Source organism: Anomaloglossus baeobatrachus, chromosome 6 (genome assembly GCF_048569485.1).
Source record: "Anomaloglossus baeobatrachus isolate aAnoBae1 chromosome 6, aAnoBae1.hap1, whole genome shotgun sequence".
NCBI classification, from domain to species: Eukaryota; Metazoa; Chordata; class Amphibia; order Anura; family Aromobatidae; genus Anomaloglossus; species Anomaloglossus baeobatrachus.
This window is the reverse complement of record NC_134358.1, coordinates 549,289,188-549,310,596: the sequence shown is the minus strand read 5'-3', so window position 1 is coordinate 549,310,596 and position 21,409 is coordinate 549,289,188. Positions and strand designations below refer to the sequence as shown.

Below are 21,409 nucleotides of genomic sequence, written 5' to 3'. Positions count from 1 at the left end.
GAGAGTGGGAGAGAGAGAGAAGGAGAGTGGAAGAGAGGGAGAGCGGGAGAGTGACAGAGAGAGACGGAGAGAGGGGGAGCGGGAGAGTGACAGAGAGAGAGGGAGTGCGGGAAAGATGGAGAGTGGGAGAGAGGGAGAGTGGGAGAGCGACAGAGAGAGACGGAGAGAGGGAGAGCGGGAAAGATGGAGAGTGGGAGAGAGGGAGAGTGGGAGAGCGACAGAGAGAGACGGAGAGAGGGAGAGCGGGAAAGATGGAGAGTGGGAGAGAGGGAGAGTGAAAGAGACACAGAGAGTGGGAGAGTGGGAGAGCGGGAAAGTGGGAGAGCGGGAAAGTGGGAGAGCGGGAAAGTGGGAAAGTGGGAGAGCGGGAAAGTGGGAGAGCGGGAAAGTGGGAGAGCGGGAAAGTGGGAGACCGGGAAAGTGGGAGAGCGGGAAAGTGGGAGAGCGGGAAAGTGGGAGAGCTGGAAAGTGGGAGAGCGGGAGAGTGGGAGAGTGGGAGAGCGGGAGAGTGACAGAGAGAGAGGGAGAGCGGGAAAGATGGAGAGTGGGAGAGAGAGAGAGAGAGGGAGAGTGATAGAGAGAGACGGAGAGAGGGAGAGCGGGAGAGTGGGAGAGAGAGAGAAGGAGAGTGGAAGAGAGGGAGAGCGGGAGAGTGACAGAGAGAGAGGGAGAGCGGGAAAGATGGAGAGTGGGAGAGAGAGAGAGAGAGGGAGAGTGATAGAGAGAGACGGAGAGAGGGAGAGCGGGAGAGTGGGAGAGAGAGAGAAGGAGAGTGGAAGAGAGGGAGAGCGGGAGAGTGACAGAGAGAGAGGGAGAGCGGGAAAGATGGAGAGTGGGAGAGAGGGAGAGTGAAAGAGACACAGAGAGTGGGAGAGTGGGAGAGCGGGAGAGTGGGAGAGCGGGAAAGTGGGAGAGCGGGAAAGTGGGAGAGCGGGAAAGTGGGAGAGCGGGAAAGTGGGAGAATGGAAGAGCGACAGAGAGAGAGGGAGAGTGACAGAGTGACAGAGTGGGAGAGCGACAGACAGAGACGGAGACTGGTAGAGAGAGACAGTTCCTATCTCGGGCAGTGCTGGGTATTACAGTTGGTTGATTTATTAAAAACAGCAAAATTCAAACAACTGTTACTCTTTAAGCTATAGAAATTGAAATGCTGAACAATTGACCTGGTCCCTAGAAGATGATTACACTCTGTAAAAGCTACATGGAATATGGCTCTATGGGCAGCCATCATCCAACCTGTCATTATAATGAATGGTTCTTCAAGCGTTTTTTTCACATTTTGACTCAGAGGACTGATATTAACGTATTATTTATGTGTCACTATACAGCGGTATTACTTGTGCATGCGGAAAAATAAATCATTCAATTCTCTCCAAGTCTCCACGTAGTAAAATGTCAGATCTACTGGCATCATGCAGTCTAGAATTTACCCTATTAAAGGGAACCTGTCATCAGATCTGTCCCCTATAAGCTGCGGCCATCACCAGTAACTCCCTATATACAGCATTCCAGAATACTGTATATAGGAGCCCAGACCATGCTGTTAACATAAAAAACATCTTTTATTATACTCACCTGTTGGACAGTCCGGTCTAATGGGTGTCGCTGCTCTTGGTCCGGCACCTCTTCTCATCCACACATCTTAGGTCATCCACACAGAGGCCTCCATTGCGCTCATGTGCATGCGCACTTCTCTCTTCCCTGCTGAGGGCAGATCACAGTATTGTAGTGCGGATGGCAGGCTGTCTTTCACCTTTCCTCCACCTGCCATTACAGTACTTTGCTCTGCCGCAGTAGGGCAGAAAGAAGTGCGCATGCGCAGGAGCGCAATGGAGGACACTGTATGGATGACATAGGATGGGTCTTACACACAGAGCTGGGAAGGAGGATGGCGATCGGAAGTGTACCACCCTGTGCTCAGCTGCAGCCGAGCCGCTCGGGTATGGGCTCGTTTGGTGGGTGACTCTAGCGCCTCCGGATCCGGGGGTCACGTCGCTCTGAAGGGAAACTGGCGCTACGTGAGGGGTTTTGGTGGGGAGGTTCACGGCCGGGGCCGTGGTGTTTAGGTATTTAAGTTCGTGACACCACCCACGGGTTGTGGTGAGTGTGGACACCACCGCTGCCATTAACTAGGCTCCCGGGGACGGTGTTGTGCAGCCTGGTGTTGACCCCTCCATGGGCAGGGGGTGATGGTCCTGGGGCCCGGTGGTTGCGAGATGGGAGATGTGGGGGCGCGGGCGTGTTGGTGGGTTGCGGGGCGGTGCGCGGCCCGAGGACACTGTTCTACTCACTATGACAGATACACCGGAGTCTCTGGTAAACCAAAGGATGGTGGCCGGCTGCATCTGGTCCCCCACCCGGTTCGGTGGTTCCCGCCTTTCTCCTGCACCTCGTTTTGTAGAATTTTGACTGCCTATGCCTCAGCAACGGTAGTCCGCTCCCCGGCTTTGTGTGTGTCGGGAGAGCCTGTTTGCCCGCAGAAGCTGGCCCGTGGGATCTCTCTGCCTGTGCGGTGGCTTTCTATCCCCTTCGTTGGGCTGTTGTCTTCAGTCGGGACTTGGGTGGGAAAGGACCTAAGGTCCAGACCCCAATCAGTGAATTCGACTTGGTCCAGTGGCTTCTGGGCCTCGTTCTGGGTCTGAGTACCCCTCCTGGTGCTCCCGTTTCTAGTTGGTTCCCCAGTTCGGTACCGGCGGGCCACTACCCTGTCCCGGTCCCTTACGGTTCCACCAGTCGTCTTCCCGGCTCCTGCAGGTGGCAACCACCGTTTGCCTCCTGGCCACAGGGTATCTGGGCTACGACCCAGATCCCTGACAGACGTTACTACTTTCCAACTACTCCACTTTCCTCCCTAACAGATCTGTTGTGTTTTCCCGCCTCAGGCTATCCGAACTCCTCGGTGGGCGTGGTCAGTCGCCTGGCTTCGCCCCCTGGTGTGAACGTCAAGACCTGAGAGGGGTGATTCAGGATTTTTAGGTTGGCTGCTGTTACCTTGTTAGGGGACTGGTGTTTGTGCAAGGGCCTGTCTGTGACTACCTGGCTAGTCCAGGGCGTCACAGAAGCAGAGAGGAGGCGCCGGACCGAGACCAGTGACGCCCATGGGACCGAACCGCCCCACAGGTGAGTATAATAAAAGGTGGTTTTTACTTTCTGCAGATCGGCCTGGACTCTTATATATAGTACATGGTGCATTGTTTTAAAGAAAGTGTTCTCCTGCTATAGAGTAAGGAGGAGTGTGATGGTGAAATAGGAGGGGTTGTGTATAATTTTGTCTAAGTTCGTATTTTAGGCATTGTGCTCTGTCCATTCTGTGTACAGTGTCCTGTTAAGTTAGGTTAATCACCCCCTGCTGGGCTTTTGTCCCTAAAGGCTGCTTTACAGGCTACGATATATCTAACGATATGTCGTCGGGGTCACGGAGTCACGGATTCCGTGACGCACATCCGGCATCGTTTGACATATTGTAGCGTGTGACAGCTACGAACGACTGTGAACGAGCAAAAATACTCACCTTATCGTTGCTCGTTGACACGTCGCTCATTTTCAAAAAATTGATCGTCCTTCTGTCCGCCGGTTGTTCATCGTTTCCGAGGCAGCACACGTCGCTCCGTGTGACACCCCGGGAACGATGAACTGCAGCTTACCTGCGGCCGCCGGCAATGCGGAAGGAAGGAGGTGGGCGGGATGTTACGTCCCGCTCATCTCCGCCCCTCCGCTTCTATTGGGCGGCCGCTGTGTGACGTCGCTATGACGCCGAACGTCCCTCCCCCTTCAGGAAGAGGATGTTCGCCGCCCACAGCGAGGTCGTTCAGGAGGTAAGTACGTGTGACGGGGGTTACCGACTTTGTGCGACACAGGCAACAAATTACCCGTAATGCACAAATGATGGAGGCGGGTGCGATCGCACATGCAAACGCACAATAAATCGATATGTGTAAAGCGGCCTTAAGTCTGGGGGAGGGGGCCTGGAATCCACCGAAACTCTGTTTACCTGGGAGATTATTCAGTCTGTCTGAGAAAGAGAAGAGAGAAGGAGTTAGATTCATCCTCTGGGGGAGAAGCTGCAGCTACAGGCAGCACCCCAGAGACACTGTGAGAAACCCCGATTTCCCTGGAAAAAGGACTGCTGGAGGATTGTGACTGATCCCCGGGACATTTATCCCATTACTGGACTACTTTACCCTCCGTGTGATGGATTATTTTATGGACTCTCTGATTTTCTTGGAATAAATGTTCTTTGGATTGCTCACCCATCTCTCGCTCTGTTGATTGTGTGATATCGGAGAAGGACCCCGTGACAAGGAGCTCCCAAGAAGGGAGGTCAGTCCTATTGTCCAAAATTCATGCACAGCTATCAGAGGACCCGCGGGGTGACAAGAAAAGATTCCCAACCTAATTAAACAATACATGTTCATTAGTCAGCATAGGGGAAATCCAATCAATACAAATTGCAAAAGCAATGAAACCCCTAAACTAAAGACTAATTTAAATATAACTTTTATTACTACATTAATAAGTGCACAGGGGGCAAAGATCAAATATTCAAAGCATTACATGCTGTGAGCCTCGTTCCCCTGATGACACCAGTGTGGCGAAACATGTTGGGGAGGCAAAATGAATCCTTTTAATTAGCCAGTGCAGCGATTATCCCAATTAAGCCTCGTTAATGACTATACACATAAACTTGGGCTATTATACAGGTGGAATCCGGCTACAATACTCTGCGTAACTGTGGTCATTGTGCTATTCCCTGGGGAGATGGCACATCACAGCACTCAGTGCTTTCAGTATTTAATCTTCACCCCCCCCTCCCCCCCGGGCACTTATTAATGTAGTAATAATAGTTATATTTTGAATTAGTCTTTAGTTTAGGGGTGTAGTTGCTTTTGCAAATTGTATTTAAGAAAAGATCCCCCGCACTGTTACTCCACCTGCTCCAGACTGAGCTGTTGATTCCTATCAGGGGAGGAGGAGGTCCTGGGCTCACACCGCTTCAGTCGAATTCTCATGGTCCAATAGAAAACTGGATTTGTGTGCACAATTATTCAATTGTAACACTCTTTTACACCCCCCCCCCCTTCCCCTGGAGCTTCCTTTAAGTTTCCCTTAGACATTAATGGTACTGGACTTGGTCATCTCCTGTTGTGGTTTTCTTGACCATGCACTGCCTGGTCATGAAAACAATTCTTCACATCCTCCTCTGACCCTTTTCATCACATCGATTAATCACATCCTCCTCTGATCTTTTCATTAGAACTATTCTTCACATCCTCCTGTGATCTTTTCATTATAACTATTCTTCACATCCTCCTCTGATCTTTTCATTAGAACTATTCTTCATATCCTCCTCTGATCTTTTCATTAGAACTATTCTTCACATCCTCCTGTGATCTTTTCATTAGAACTATTCTTCACATCCTCCTCTGATCTTTTCATTAGAACTATTCTTCACATCCTCCTGTGATCTTTTCATTAGAACTATTCTTCACATCCTCCTCTCATCTTTTCATTAGAACTATTCTTCACATCCTCCTCTCATCTTTTCATTAGAACTATTCTTCAGATTCTCCGCTGATCTTTTCACTAGAACTATTTTTCACATCCTCCTCTCATCTTGTCATTAGAACTATTCTTCACATCCTCCTCTGATCTTTTCACTAGAACTATTCTTCACATCCTCCTCTGATCTTTTCACTAGAACTATTCTTCACATCCTCCTCTGATCTTTTCACTAGAACTATTCTTCACATCCTCCTCTGATCTTTTCATTACATCTATTCTTCACATCCTCCTGTGATCTTTTCATTAGAACTATTCTTCACATCCTCCTCTGATCTTTTCATTAGAACTATTCTTCACATCATCCTCTCATCTTTTCATTAGAATTATTCTTCACATCCTCCTCTGATCTTTTCACTAGAACTATTCTTCACATCCTCCTCTCATCTTTTCATTAGAACTATTGTTCACATCCTCCTCTCATCTTTTCATTAGAACTATTCTTCACATCCTCCTCTGATCTTTTCATTAGAACTATTCTTCACATCGTCCTCTCATCTTTTCATTAGAATTATTCTTCACATCCTCCTCTGATCTTTTCACTAGAACTATTCTTCACATCCTCCTCTCATCTTTTCATTAGAACTATTGTTCACATCCTCCTCTGATCTTTTCATTAGAACTATTCTTTACACAATCCTGATTTTTTTTTTTTAAATCAAAATTATCAAAATGATTATTCACATCCTGCCTTGTTCTTTTCCTCATAATTATTCTTCTCATCCTCCTCTGATCTTTTTATGAGAACAATCCTTCACATCCTCCTCTGATCTTTTCATCAGAATGAGTCTTCACCTTCCCCTCTGATCTTTTCATGATAACCATTCTTCACATCCTCCTCTGATCTTTTCATCAGAACCATTCTTCATATCCTCCTCTGACCTCTTTCATTGGAAAGTTGTTTATGGACTTAGGGGTACTTTACACATTGCGACATCGCTAGCATCGGCTAGCGATGCCGAGTGCGATAGCACCCGCCCCCGTCGCACATGCGATATGTGGTGATTGCTGCCGTAGCGAGCATTATCGCTACGGCAGCGTCACACGCACATACCTGCTCGGTGATGTCACTGTGACTGCCGAACTATCCCTCTTTCAAGGGGGAGGTGCGTTCAGCGTCACCGTGACGTCACCGCGACATCACTAATCGGCTGGCCAATAGAAGCGGAGGGGCGGAGATAAGCGGGGCATAACATCCCGCCCACCTTCTCCCTTCCGCATTGCCATCGGGACGCAGGTAAGGAGATGTTTGTCATTCCTGCGGGTTTACACACAGCGATGTGTGCTGCTGCAGGAGCAACAAACAACATCGTACCTGCGGTCGACCCGACATTATGTAAATGTCCGACACTACACAGATCACCGATTTTCAACGCTTTTGCGATCGTTTATCGTCGCACCTAGGATTTACATGTTGCGATGTCGCTACCGGCGCCGGATGTGCTTCACTAACGACGTGACCCCGACGATATTTCGGAAGCGATGTTGCAGCGTGTAAAGCCGATCTCCTTTCTCTGGATGCTTTTTCCTCGCTTTCATCATTTTCAGTATACTTTCTACTCCATGGCACGAAAAATAACCCAAAAGGTTGACAATTGTAGAAATTCAGGCTACAGATTCTCTATCACTGATCAACAAACCCTTTCAAAGTTAGCAGGATCCATTTTTCAATTCTAACTTGGAGTCATAGAAAACTGATCATTTGGGTTTATACCGCTCTACAGGGTCACATGCCGAATTCCCTTACAAAGAACATTCAATCGTGAAGGGGCAGCTGTCTCTAATAAAGGATATATTCAGGATTAACTAAACAGGAGAATTCTTTACACCCTTCATATGTAAATGTAGTAAGACAGACAAGAAAGTCAATAAGTTTATGTGATGTTAATCTCTATTCTTTAATCAACAGGGCTGTATTGTAACCGGACCTGGGATGGGTGGCTTTGCTGGGACGATACACCGGCAGGAACCAACGTTACACAGAACTGTCCCGACTATTTTCCAGATTTTGACACCACTGGTAAATAATTTTATTAATACATTTTCGACATTCCCATCCCATGGGACTTAGTTAGGGATGACGTTTTGCAGTATTACAAACAAAGTGATCCTATGATTGTGTGTACATGGAGTTTTTTGGAACAGGTTAACTCCAAAAATGTTTGAAACATTGCCCAAAAATCACATGAAAAACTCTTAGGCTATGTTCACACAGGGCGTGTTTGCAACATTTTTTTCCTTACCTAAACCTGATCTTGTGGCAGGATGTCTCCTGTGAGTTATCTGTGCTTTTGGTGCAGGTTATGGTGCATTTTTTTGGTGTCGATTTTGCAGTGGTTTTTCTACATAGTTGGTTGTTTCAATGCAAAACCATTGCAAATGCTCATTTTTTTTTAAAAAATTTTGCAAAAACGCAGGCATTTGACAAAGCAGTCAGGAAAAAATCTGTGGTGGTTTGTGTGTGTGTGTGTGTGTGTGTGTGTGTGTGTGTGTGTGTGTGTGTGTGTATGAGATTCCAGAAATCTCATAGACTTTGCTGGGACTGTAAAAAGCAGCGTTTTATCTCCTCCGGATTGTTTTCCGCTCCTGCTAGACTTTTGTCACCCAGCCATTGATACTAATATTTGACTAAAGGTTGAACTGCTGGCAGACACAGACAGAAAAGAGCACTTGTCTAAGATCAGTATATAAGCCTTTCAGTCCAGTAATTTATGAAAATTCACAATTCCATCATGTTTGGAAGTGGAAATGGGCCCCGTTACCTCTTGGGCCCCTGTGCAGCTGCACAGATTGCACCAATGATATGTCCGCCCCTTGGTTCAACTGTGCATCAAATCACTTGGAAAACCAGACAAGAGTCCGGGTTTCGGCACCAATTTTTGTAGCTCCCATTTCAACACCCATAGTTTCCCCTTTATCAGGTTTTTTTGTGCCTATTTTGGGTTGCCTAATTCTTTTATTGATCACCGCTATTTCCTGATTACATCTCATATGGAATATGAGTCTATCATTGTCCCGGCTTCTCTGGTTCTGACTTGACAAGCGGAAATTCTCTCTTGAACTCACTCCTCTGGCCAGCAGCTATTTTGTGACCATAACCCAACGGCCTGTGTAGCACCAAAGGGCAAATCCCTCATCAGTACTGAAAGGGTGAATATCCGACCTACTAAGTCTGTGGAAGCAATTTTTTGGATTTTCAGATATTCAACAGTAGGGACATACATTATTGACTAGATTCATGGTAACACCCAGTTGTCAATTGATTTATGCATTTTCAGAACGAATTACAGAGGAATTCCACAATGTAGAGGTCCAAAAATTGTAATTTTATGGGGAGTGAAGGTGTCACGCATTGACTAGGGGAAGGTCCGGCATGGGGCAAAACACGCAACAAACAGGGGTTTCACCACAATAACCAAGGGTTAAACATGAGGCACTTCAACAACGGTGGTCCTTAGAGTTAGTGAGAGGGAAGATGGACACCTCCTCCTTTTACCTGCCACTGTACCCTGCATTCCTAGCCAGTCCCTGTACAGATTACTCACCTGTTGCTGAGCAGGAGCCTGAAGCCCTGAGTGACCCTACAATAGTCCTGGCTAGTGAGTGGACAGGTAAGGGATTCTAGCCTCACCGCTGCACTAAAACAACACAGAAGGGAAGAAAGCAAAAAAGGGGAATCAACAAAGGATAAACTCCAACTTCTTGGCTACAGTAAGGCACCAGGACTGCAGCCTACACCAAATCAGATAGAAAGGGTTCCAACACCTCCTTCCACCTCCAGGCCATGTCTCAGACCTGTTAGGAGTGGTGACAAGGGCGATGGTTCATGATTAGCTCGCAATGATAAAAATGGTGTAAAACAAGGGTCACTCCCCGATCACCACTTGTCTACTGTGTATATTCATGAACATAGATCATTACCCCGTGATGCAGAAAATACGCTCAGAAGCTTCTAGATGCCTGTAAACAAAGCAAAACTTGACATTTGTGTTGATTTCTGTGCTCGCTTAATGCCATGCCGGCTCCTGTTTGTGCTCTACCACATGCAGATGTCGACTGGTTTAGCTCAGGGCATGTTCAGCAATAACGAGAAGGCAAACACGATTTATCCTAATGATGTTTTCATCCTGAATATTCCTATAAATAAAACTGCTCATTATGAGGGCGACATGATGCAACAATACTGTCAGGCAAAACAGAATTATACGGATATTTTGGGGGGGTTTATTTTGGACTGGAGGCATAAATTAAAGCCACTGGACCCAATGCAAAATCTGTAACACACCCCGCACCACCATGTGTCCAGGGGTGACCCTAAGGGTGTGCATCCTGGGCAGATTGTGCATGCAATCCTGTGTCATAACCCAGACATTGAGGAACTGCTGTATTATCTCCTACCCCTGCATATTGTAAGCTTGCACCCTTTCATGCCTTTCATGTGGAACTAATCGGTGTTTAGCCTTGTTTTTAGCCCCAAATTCATTATTTTCCCTAAAAACAAACCACATGGGATGCCCCTTATTTTTGTTAGCCAGCTAAGGTGAAGCAGACAGCGGCAGACCACAGCTGGCAGCTCTACCTTGGTTGGTAATCCAAAAAAGAGGGAACCCCATGCTGATATTTTAAATTATTTATTTAACATTAAATAAATAATAAAAAATTACAAAAAGTGGGGTCCCCCCAAATTGGATCACAAGCCAAGGTAAAGCAGACAGCTGTGGTCTGGTATTCTCAGGCTGGGGAGGCCCAGAGTTATAGGACCCTCCCCAGCCTAAAAGTAGCAGGTCACAGCCTCCCAAGAAGTGGCACATCCATTAGATGTACCAATTCTGACATTTCGTCTCATCCTTTCCCATGACAGATGGGGTAATAAATGTGGTTGATGTCAGCTGAGAACTACCAGCTGACATTAAGCCCTGGTATTAGTAATGGGTGGGCGTCTATCAGATAACCCTCATTACTAATCCAGTACTTGTAAAAAGGAAGATAAATTTTATTTGGACAAACACCCCCCGACTAGAGCCCTCATTCACCAATTTATCCATGGAAAGTCATTAAACCAGCTGACGTCCATCAGTAACTAGAAAGCAATCTTGATAAAAAGCTGGTAGAAGGAAGAAGTCCTCTGAGCGGCTGCACCCAGTCTCTTCCCCGCTGTTTTTATGCACACGTTTAAATAAATTGGATTTTCTGCATGGACTGTGAACAGTGCCGCTTCTTCCTTCTACCAGCTTTTTATCTTGGTGATATCCTCACTGTGGAGTGTGCACCCTGAGCCAGCATTTACCTCCAGAGGTCTTGAGCAGACTTTCTCCCTTTCCAGCCGTATTACAAGGTAACCCTGTAGTAGTGCAGAACTGTTTTCTTTTCGGTTGATACTGTAGAAAGCAATCTTGCACTTAGTGAAGAATAATATCAGCTGGTTTATCTGATGGCCTATAAAAAAGTGTCTAATTGCCAAGATGACACACAAGAAACATCTCATGATGGGTAAAACCAGTGAGCTGTCTCAAGATTTTTGCAACCTTATTGTTGCAAAACATACTTATATTCATTCATTAGCACCATATATTTTATATTTCGTATTCAATACTATTTCACATGCTGTACAGTTTTGGGTCCTCTAGGGTGGTGCTATAAGCTGCCAGTTAAAAATATCCTTTTTTTACTTGTTTTTTATATTTGTTTATCTATTTTCATCATATCCTCTATAACTGGGGTTGAAAAACTAATCCCAGTTACTACATTTTCCTGAGTCTAAGGGGTACTTTGCACACTACGACATCGCAAGCCGATGCTGCGATGCCGAGCGCGATAGTCCCCGCCCACGTCGCAGCTGCGATATCCTTGTGATAGCTGCCGTAGAGAACATTATCGCTACGGCAGCTTCACATGGACTCACCTGTCCTGGGACGTCGCTCTGGCCGGCGACCCGCCTCCTTATTAAGGGAGCGGGTCGTACGGCGTCACTGCGACGTCACACGGCAGGCGGCCAATAGGAGCGGAGGGACGGAGATGAGCGGGATGTAAACAACCCGCCCACCTTCTCCCTTCCGCATATCCTACGGGAGCCGCGGTGACGCCGGTAGGAGATGTTCCTCGCTCCTGCGGCTTCACACACAGCGATGTGTGCTGCTGCTGGAGCGAGGAACAACATCGGACCATCGCATCAACGTAATTATGGATTACACCGACGCTGCACCGATGATACGACTACGACGCTTTTGCGCTCGGTAATCGTATCATCTAGGCTTTATACACTACGATGTCGCCTGCGATACCGGATGTGCGTCACTTTCAATTTGACCCCACCGACATCGCACCTGCGATGTCGTAGTGTGCAAAGTGCCCCTAAGTGTTGAGTTTCTCTCACGTATAGTTGTAATAATAACCTGTTTGTTTCAATCACAATTGGGAGTAATTTAATAATAAAAAAAGGAAAATAAACGCAAAAATGGTGCCAAAACAAAAACTGATAAAAACGTATGTTCACAAGTTCATATCCCCTATTGATTATCAGCAAACATCTGATTTCCGCGTAATTAGTAACCACTGAAAATACAGTGAAGACTCCACTTAATCAGTCCCATGGAGGGTAATTTTTCGAAGCCATGCCTGGAAGTAAAATACCTCTGGCAAATTGTGTCGGATAATAGGGGTTTACTTTAATGCAATTATTTATGATGGTGTAAACAGAAATGTGTCCCCCAACAATATGCTGGAAGGAAAATGCTTAGACATGCACAGTTACCTTCATTATTGAGAGGACTTAAAGCGCACCAACCACCAGGATTTTCCTATATAACCTAAAGCCAGTGCTATACTGGCACTATCAGGCTGATTCTATACATACAGTGCTATACTGGCACTATCAGGCTGATTCTATACATACAGTGCTATACTGGCACTATCAGGCTGATTCTATACATACAGTGCTATACTGGCACTATCAGGCTGATTCTATACATACAGTGCTATACTGGCACTATCAGGCTGATTCTATACATACAGTGCTATACTGGCACTATCAGGCTGATTCTATACATAGAAGAAAAAACAAAAAGCCAGCATCAAATGTGCACTTCAGCACTAAACATTCCAAACTGTACTTATTATAAAAAATTTTGAGATTTTTAGCAAAAAATTGCAATTTCTTGAGCTGCCTCGCCACGTCACGGCAAATCTCATTTGAGGCAGTCCTACACTAAAATATTTTTATAAAATGTGCCATACGGCCTCACATATGAATAGTAGAACTGCTCTTAGCAGCACTCACCTGGTCTATTTCAATCCCGTACCCATGACTGAGTCATGGCTGTGGGCGGGACAGGTCCAAGCAAATGCTGCATGAAGTAAATAGCCTGTGGACAAAGCCTGATGACTTAATGTGAACAGTCACCAACCGCCAAAATCTAGACAGATGGAATACATCCCAAATTGGGGTGCATAGCAAGGTGGAGGTCAACCACCGACCAATTCAATGAAGAAAAAACAAAAAGCCAGCACCAAATGTGCACTTCAGCACTAAACATTCCAAACTGTACTTATTATAAAAAATTTTGAGATTTTTGGCAAAAAATTGCAATTTCTTGAGCTGCCTCGCCACGTCACGGCAAATCTCATTTGAGGCAGTCCTACACTAAAATATTTTTATAAAATGTGCCATACGGCCTCACATATGAATAGTAGAACTGCTCTTAGCAGCACTCACCTGGTCTATTTCAATCCCGTACCCATGACTGAGTCATGGCTGTGGGCGGGACAGGTCCAAGCAAATGCTGCATGAAGTAAATAGCCTGTGGACAAAGCCTGATGACTTAATGTGAACAGTCACCAACCGCCAAAATCTAGACAGATGGAATACATCCCAAATTGGGGTGCATAGCAAGGTGGAGGTCAACCACCGACCAATTCAATGAAGAAAAAACAAAAAGCCAGCACCAAATGTGCACTTCAGCACTAAACATTCCAAACTGTACTTATTATAAAAAATTTTGAGATTTTTGGCAAAAAATTGCAATTTCTTGAGCTGCCTCGCCACGTCACGGCAAATCTCATTTGAGGCAGTCCTACACTAAAATATTTTTATAAAATGTGCCATACGGCCTCACATATGAATAGTAGAACTGCTCTTAGCAGCACTCACCTGGTCTATTTCAATCCCGTACCCATGACTGAGTCATGGCTGTGGGCGGGACAGGTCCAAGCAAATGCTGCATGAAGTAAATAGCCTGTGGACAAAGCCTGATGACTTAATGTGAACAGTCACCAACCGCCAAAATCTAGACAGATGGAATACATCCCAAATTGGGGTGCATAGCAAGGTGGAGGTCAACCACCGACCAATTCAATGAAGAAAAAAACAAAAAGCCAGCACCAAATGTGCACTTCAGCACTAAACATTCCAAACTGTACTTATTATAAAAAATTTTGAGATTTTTGGCAAAAAATTGCAATTTCTTGAGCTGCCTCGCCACGTCACGGCAAATCTCATTTGAGGCAGTCCTACACTAAAATATTTTTATAAAATGTGCCATACGGCCTCACATATGAATAGTAGAACTGCTCTTAGCAGCACTCACCTGGTCTATTTCAATCCCGTACCCATGACTGAGTCATGGCTGTGGGCGGGACAGGTCCAAGCAAATGCTGCATGATGTAAATAGCCTGTGGACAAAGCCTGATGACTTAATGTGAACAGTCACCAACCGCCAAAATCTAGACAGATGGAATACATCCCAAATTGGGGTGCATAGCAAGGTGGAGGTCAACCACCGACCAATTCAATGAAGAAAAAACAAAAAGCCAGCACCAAATGTGCACTTCAGCACTAAACATTCCAAACTGTACTTATTATAAAAAATTTTGAGATTTTTGGCAAAAAATTGCAATTTCTTGAGCTGCCTCGCCACGTCACGGCAAATCTCATTTGAGGCAGTCCTACACTAAAATATTTTTATAAAATGTGCCATACGGCCTCACATATGAATAGTAGAACTGCTCTTAGCAGCACTCACCTGGTCTATTTCAATCCCGTACCCATGACTGAGTCATGGCTGTGGGCGGGACAGGTCCAAGCAAATGCTGCATGAAGTAAATAGCCTGTGGACAAAGCCTGATGACTTAATGTGAACAGTCACCAACCGCCAAAATCTAGACAGATGGAATACATCCCAAATTGGGGTGCATAGCAAGGTGGAGGTCAACCACCGACCAATTCAATGAAGAAAAAACAAAAAGCCAGCACCAAATGTGCACTTCAGCACTAAACATTCCAAACTGTACTTATTATAAAAAATTTTGAGATTTTTGGCAAAAAATTGCAATTTCTTGAGCTGCCTCGCCACGTCACGGCAAATCTCATTTGAGGCAGTCCTACACTAAAATATTTTTATAAAATGTGCCATACGGCCTCACATATGAATAGTAGAACTGCTCTTAGCAGCACTCACCTGGTCTATTTCAATCCCGTACCCATGACTGAGTCATGGCTGTGGGCGGGACAGGTCCAAGCAAATGCTGCATGAAGTAAATAGCCTGTGGACAAAGCCTGATGACTTAATGTGAACAGTCACCAACCGCCAAAATCTAGACAGATGGAATACATCCCAAATTGGGGTGCATAGCAAGGTGGAGGTCAACCACCGACCAATTCAATGAAGAAAAAACAAAAAGCCAGCACCAAATGTGCACTTCAGCACTAAACATTCCAAACTGTACTTATTATAAAAAATTTTGAGATTTTTGGCAAAAAATTGCAATTTCTTGAGCTGCCTCGCCACGTCACGGCAAATCTCATTTGAGGCAGTCCTACACTAAAATATTTTTATAAAATGTGCCATACGGCCTCACATATGAATAGTAGAACTGCTCTTAGCAGCACTCACCTGGTCTATTTCAATCCCGTACCCATGACTGAGTCATGGCTGTGGGCGGGACAGGTCCAAGCAAATGCTGCATGAAGTAAATAGCCTGTGGACAAAGCCTGATGACTTAATGTGAACAGTCACCAACCGCCAAAATCTAGACAGATGGAATACATGCCAAATTGGGGTGCATAGCAAGGTGGAGGTCAACCACCGACCAATTCAATGAAGAAAAAACAAAAAGCCAGCACCAAATGTGCACTTCAGCACTAAACATTCCAAACTGTACTTATTATAAAAAATTTTGAGATTTTTGGCAAAAAATTGCAATTTCTTGAGCTGCCTCGCCACGTCACGGCAAATCTCATTTGAGGCAGTCCTACACTAAAATATTTTTATAAAATGTGCCATACGGCCTCACATATGAATAGTAGAACTGCTCTTAGCAGCACTCACCTGGTCTATTTCAATCCCGTACCCATGACTGAGTCATGGCTGTGGGCGGGAAAGGTCCAAGCAAATGCTGCATGAAGTAAATAGCCTGTGGACAAAGCCTGATGACTTAATGTGAACAGTCACCAACCGCCAAAATCTAGACAGATGGAATACATCCCAAATTGGGGTGCATAGCAAGGTGGAGGTCAACCACCGACCAATTCAATGAAGAAAAAACAAAACAACATACAGTGCTATACTGGCACTATCAGGCTGATTCTATACATACAGTGCTATACTGGCACTATCAGGCTGATTCTATACATACAGTGCTATACTGGCACTATCAGGCTGATTCTATACATACAGTGCTATACTGGCACTATCAGGCTGAGTCTATACATACAGTGATATACTGGCACTATCAAGCTTATTCTATACATACAGTGCTATACTGGCACTATCAGGCTGAGTTTATACATACAGTGCTATACTGGCACTATCAGGCTGATTCTATACATACAGTGCTATACTGGCACTATCAGGCTGAGTCTATACATACAGTGCTATACTGGCACTATCAGGCTGATTCTATACATACAGTGCTATACTGGCACTATCAGGCTGATTCTATACATACAGTGCTGCACTGGCACTATCAGGCTGATTCTATACATACCTTTAGTTGTCAGCAAGGATATATAGATTTTGAAACACAAGGAAGTAAAATTTGTAAAATAAACAGCTTTTTGAATGACAGTGGCTGCAGCAGCTAATAGATGGGGTGGGTATTCATATTGATTCCTGCCCCCCGCCTGTCCATTCTCCCCCTATCTATAATGTATTCTAATTCGATTATAGAAGTGTTTTACTGAATGACTAGAAGGACCTGTGCTGATGTCATATGCATGTGACCAGAAGGGGCGGGGCCTCAACCAAAAGGAAAATGTTGCTTCCTGGTATCAGCTATGATAGTGGAAGCCCCGCCCCTTTTGGTCACATGGGTATGACATCACATAGGTCCTTCTAGTCACTAAGTAAAATGCTTCTATAATAGAATTAGCATAAATAACAGGTTGAGGGGATAAATATGATACAGTCATATGAAAAAGTTTGGGCACCCCTATTAATGTTAACCTTTTTTCTTTATAACAATGTGGGTTTTTGCTATTTCAGTATCATATATCTAATAACTTATGGACTGAGTAATATTCTGGATTGGAATGAGGTTTATTGTACTAACAGAAAATGTGCAATCCGCATTTAAACAAAATTTGACAGGTGCAAAAGTATGGGCACCTCAACATAAAAGTGACATTAATATTTTGTAGATCCTCCTTTTGCAAAAATAACAGCCTCTAGTCGCTTCCTGTAGCTGTTAATGAGTTCCTGGATCCTGGATGAAGGTATATTTGATCATTCCTGTTTACAAAACAATTCTAGTCCAGTTAAGTTTGATGGTCGCCGAGCATGGACAGCCGCTTCAAATCATCCCACAGATGTTCAATGATATTCAGGTCTGGGGACTGGGATGGCCATTCCAGAACATTGTAATTGTTCCTCTGCATGAATGCCTGAGTAGATTGGGAGCAGTGTTTTGGATCATTGTCTTGCTGAAATATCCATCCCCTGCGTAACTTCAACTTCGTCACTGGTTCTTGCACATTATTGTCAAGAATCTGCTGATACTGAGTTGAATCCATGCAACCCTCAACTTTAACAAGATTCCCGGTGCCGGCATTGGCCACACAGCCTCAAAGCATGATGGAACCTCCACCAAATGTTACTGTGGGTAGCAAGTGCTTTTCTTGGAATGCCGTGTTGTTTTGCCTCCATGTATAACACCTTTTTGTATGACCAAACAACTCAATCTTTGTTTCATCAGTCCACAGGACCTTCTTCCAAAATGTAACTGGCTTGTCCAAATCTGCTTTTGCATACCTCAGGCGACTCTGTTTGTGGCGTGCTTGCAGAAACGGCTTCGTTCGCATCACTCTCCCATACAGCTTCTCCTTGTGCATCGTGCGCTGTATTGTTGACTCATGCACATTGACACCATCTGCAGCAAGATGATGCTGCAGGTCTTTGGAGGTGGTCTGTGGATTGTCCTTGACTGTTCTCACCATTCTTCTTCTCTGCCTTTCTGATATTTTTCTTGGCCTGCCACTTCTGGGCTTAACAAGAACTGTACCTGTGTTCTTCCATTTCCTTACTATGTTCCTCACAGTGGAAACTGACAGATTAAATCTCTGAGACAACTTTTTGTACCTTCCCCATAACAACTATGTTGAATAATCTTTGTTTTTAGATCATTTGAGAGTTGTTTTGAGGAGCCCATGATGCCACTCTTCATAGGAGATTCAAATAGGAGAACTACTTGCAAGTGGCCACCTTAAATACCTTTTCTCATGATTGGATACACCTGCCTATGAAGTTCAAATCTCAATGAGGTTACAAAACCAATTTAGTGGTTTAGTAAGTCAGTAAAAAGTAGTTAGGAGAGTTCAAATCCAGAAATTGATAAGGGTGCCCATACTTTTGCACCTGTCAAATTTTGTTTAAATGCGGATTGCACATTTTCTGTTAGTACAATAAACTTTTTCATATGACTGTACTAGTCATAAGTAGGAACAAATGATGCAATGGTGAAAACTTTGGAATAACATCTTGCAAGAAAAGTCTAAAGTTGCCAAATTTTGTAGAATTGTAATAAGGGCTCCCTAAAATAGGGGAAAATCTCACTTTCTTCTGAGAGAGTTGTCATATCTCACGGTCACCTTATACGCCTTCTGAAATGTCCCTAAAAGCATACTCTTTACAAAGTTTTCTGTACATGACGCTAAGTTGCTCGGACCTTAGGCGAGGTCCCTGTCTCCACGGATTGAGAAATAGTGATATAAAAAGGGCACTGCCTGCTAAAGGAGCATAGGTATGCCCTATATGTATCATGGTGTTCTACAGAGTCTCCAGCAAACCCATGTCCAAACGTTGCCCATGTCCAAATACGTGGCGGATGTCACGATGACTTTGGGATGGCAGGCAACCAAGGCTCTTAAGCTGTCCCTTAAGCTAGGGAGCCCTATACTATCCTTAACCTCAGGGATACTCCTGATGGTGGATAGGCCTGAGTCGCCTTCCTGCCCTGTGCCTAACCAGTCCTGATCTGATTCCCCCTTTTCCCAGGGAGGGTCGAGATAGGAGTGTGATGAAACCCACAGTTAAAGACAGACAAGGGGAAACCAAAACTCTGTCACATAGCATGCACACACACATATAAGATAATAAGAGGTTTAGAAGGAAAAAGAAGAGGAGGAAGGAAGTTCAAAATAACAGGGGTAAACTATACAACCACATCAAACAATGGGCACAACTGTCAACGTTAAGTCTGGGACACCAAACCTCACAGACCAACATAGAATAAACTATGATACACAGGAGGACAAGAGTAAAGTGCAAAAATACAAATACTTTTATTGAGACATACACAACACAGGACAAGTAAAAAATGGTGGTACACTACCATAAAATGGAAGAGGGACAGAATGCCAATGTATGAGTATGGTAGAATAAGGACAGCCAACCGAAGTGTATCAATTGTGAAATAAATGGTTATAAGAGATAGGGGCTGTTCACCAAATGAACTCGAGACAGAGGCAAATAAGGATAGTACAGAGCAGGGACAGTGAGAAGGGTTGCAGCACTAAATTCCACCATGGGATCCCCGCACAATAAGGGGAAAACCATGGTGGGAGTGTAGCCTGCAATACCAGAATCAAACGGTAAAGGAGTTGCAGCACGACAATTTCCTCCAGATGGTGTGGAGAAAAATGTGGTGAGGTTATAACCTAAGTATAAAAGTCAATGTACAATTGCAGTACATGGACCGAGGGCTGTAGGGGCACATGAAGTATTTAACAACAATTTCTTACCTAAAGTGCTAGTGCAATAAAGTATTCCAAGAATGTGCTCCAAGTCCTGCAAGCCAAAACGCTGTCCGAAAAGCTCAGTGAAGTCCCTAAGAAGCGCCCAGGATATCCATCCGACGCGCGTTTCGCGAGGTCAAGCTTTCTCAAGGTGGGGAGCCAGAGTGATCCGACGAGCGTTTCGCGAGGTCAAGCTTTCTCAAGGTGGGGAGCCAGAGTGAATAATAGAATAAACTATAGCTGGCATGGGTGGAGGGTTTCAACCAGCTTAAATGGGAGGGGAGCAGATATGATGCCTCCCCACAGTATGTGACCAAAGGAGAAAGCAGACCAGCAGAGATTAAATCTTGCTAGCCTGCCTATGAATCAGCACACAGCAGGTCAACACCCGAGTCTGTCTGTGATGGTGCCAGACACCAACCAATCGGGCAGAGTGTCAGAATCTGAACAGAGCTCAATGCCGCCCCGACAGTTGGCAAAGTTTGTACAAAACTCCATGTGACATAGGACCGGTGAACATATAAGGGAAATACTATATAGACTAATATTGGAAAACCATCTATAATTGTTTATGAAGACCCTAAAAAATTGTTGCAGGCCCATAATGTATGGCAGTCCTTTGCCAAAACCATACAAAAACCCCCGCAGCTAACATTATAGAAACATTTCCATTTTCATCATAAGGGAAGGACATGCCCTGACACTTCTTTCCCCCAAACAAAAATGGACACACACGATTCTTTATTTTAAATCTTGTCTGAAAGAAAGGAGGGTCAAGTAATAATAATAATAATAATAATAATAATAATATAATAATAATAATAATATAATAATAATAATATCCCTTTGTCTCACTTCCACTTGCAAGACACCAGTCCTTTGGATTTTCCATTCTCGTCAACTTTAATCTTTTCCCTCCGTCGTCAATTTCTATTTTTGTGCTTTTGATTTTTCTTCCCGTTTCGTCTTTGAGCCATCACTTTTTATTTTTTTTGTCTATGTAAAAATATTTTTATCTATGTAGATTGTGTCCACATTTGCAGAGAGGCTTAACATTTTATTTTCCTGTTAATTGAGCTATATGGGTTTTTTTTTTTTATTGCATGGCAGTTTTTATTGTTATGATGTTAGGGGTACATACAAAGTTTCCATTGCTTTTTATACCCTTTTTTTAATATGGTGCAAAATTACAAGGTTTCACTTTGTTTCGCTTGCTAGCATTTACTATACGAGTTAGGCTAGGTTCACACACTGCGTTTTTTTGACGCTGCGTTTTTGTGCATTTTGCGGCAAAAACCGCACAAAAACGCACCCGCGGCAAAAAAAGCGGCAAAAACCGCACGCGTTTATGCCGCGATTTGGTGCGTTTTTTGCTGCGTTTTTGCTCACTGCGTCTTTATGCAGTTTATTTTTTATGCAGTCTTTATTTAGGGTACTTTCACACTTGCGTTCTTTTCCTTCCGTTACAATCCGCCCTTTTGGAAAACAGCGGAATCCGTTAACGGATTCCGCTGTTTCCCATAGACTTGTATGGTTGACGGATTGTACCAAAAGGACCTGCGTTGCTTCCGCTGGGCGACGCTCCGTTGCTTCCGCCCAGCGGGAGGAACGCAGCATGTAACGTTG

General features: G+C 44.6%; 1 protein-coding gene across 1 annotated transcript in view; it reads left to right on the top strand.

Moving 5' to 3' along the window:
- CALCR (calcitonin receptor) overlaps window positions 1–21,409 on the top strand; it is a 314,575-nt gene that overhangs the window by 181,027 nt on the left and 112,139 nt on the right. The window contains exon 4 of the mRNA XM_075315660.1: window positions 7,469–7,579. Coding sequence (XP_075171775.1) covers window positions 7,469–7,579 — 111 coding nt within the window. The remainder of the gene's footprint in view (window positions 1–7,468; window positions 7,580–21,409) is intronic.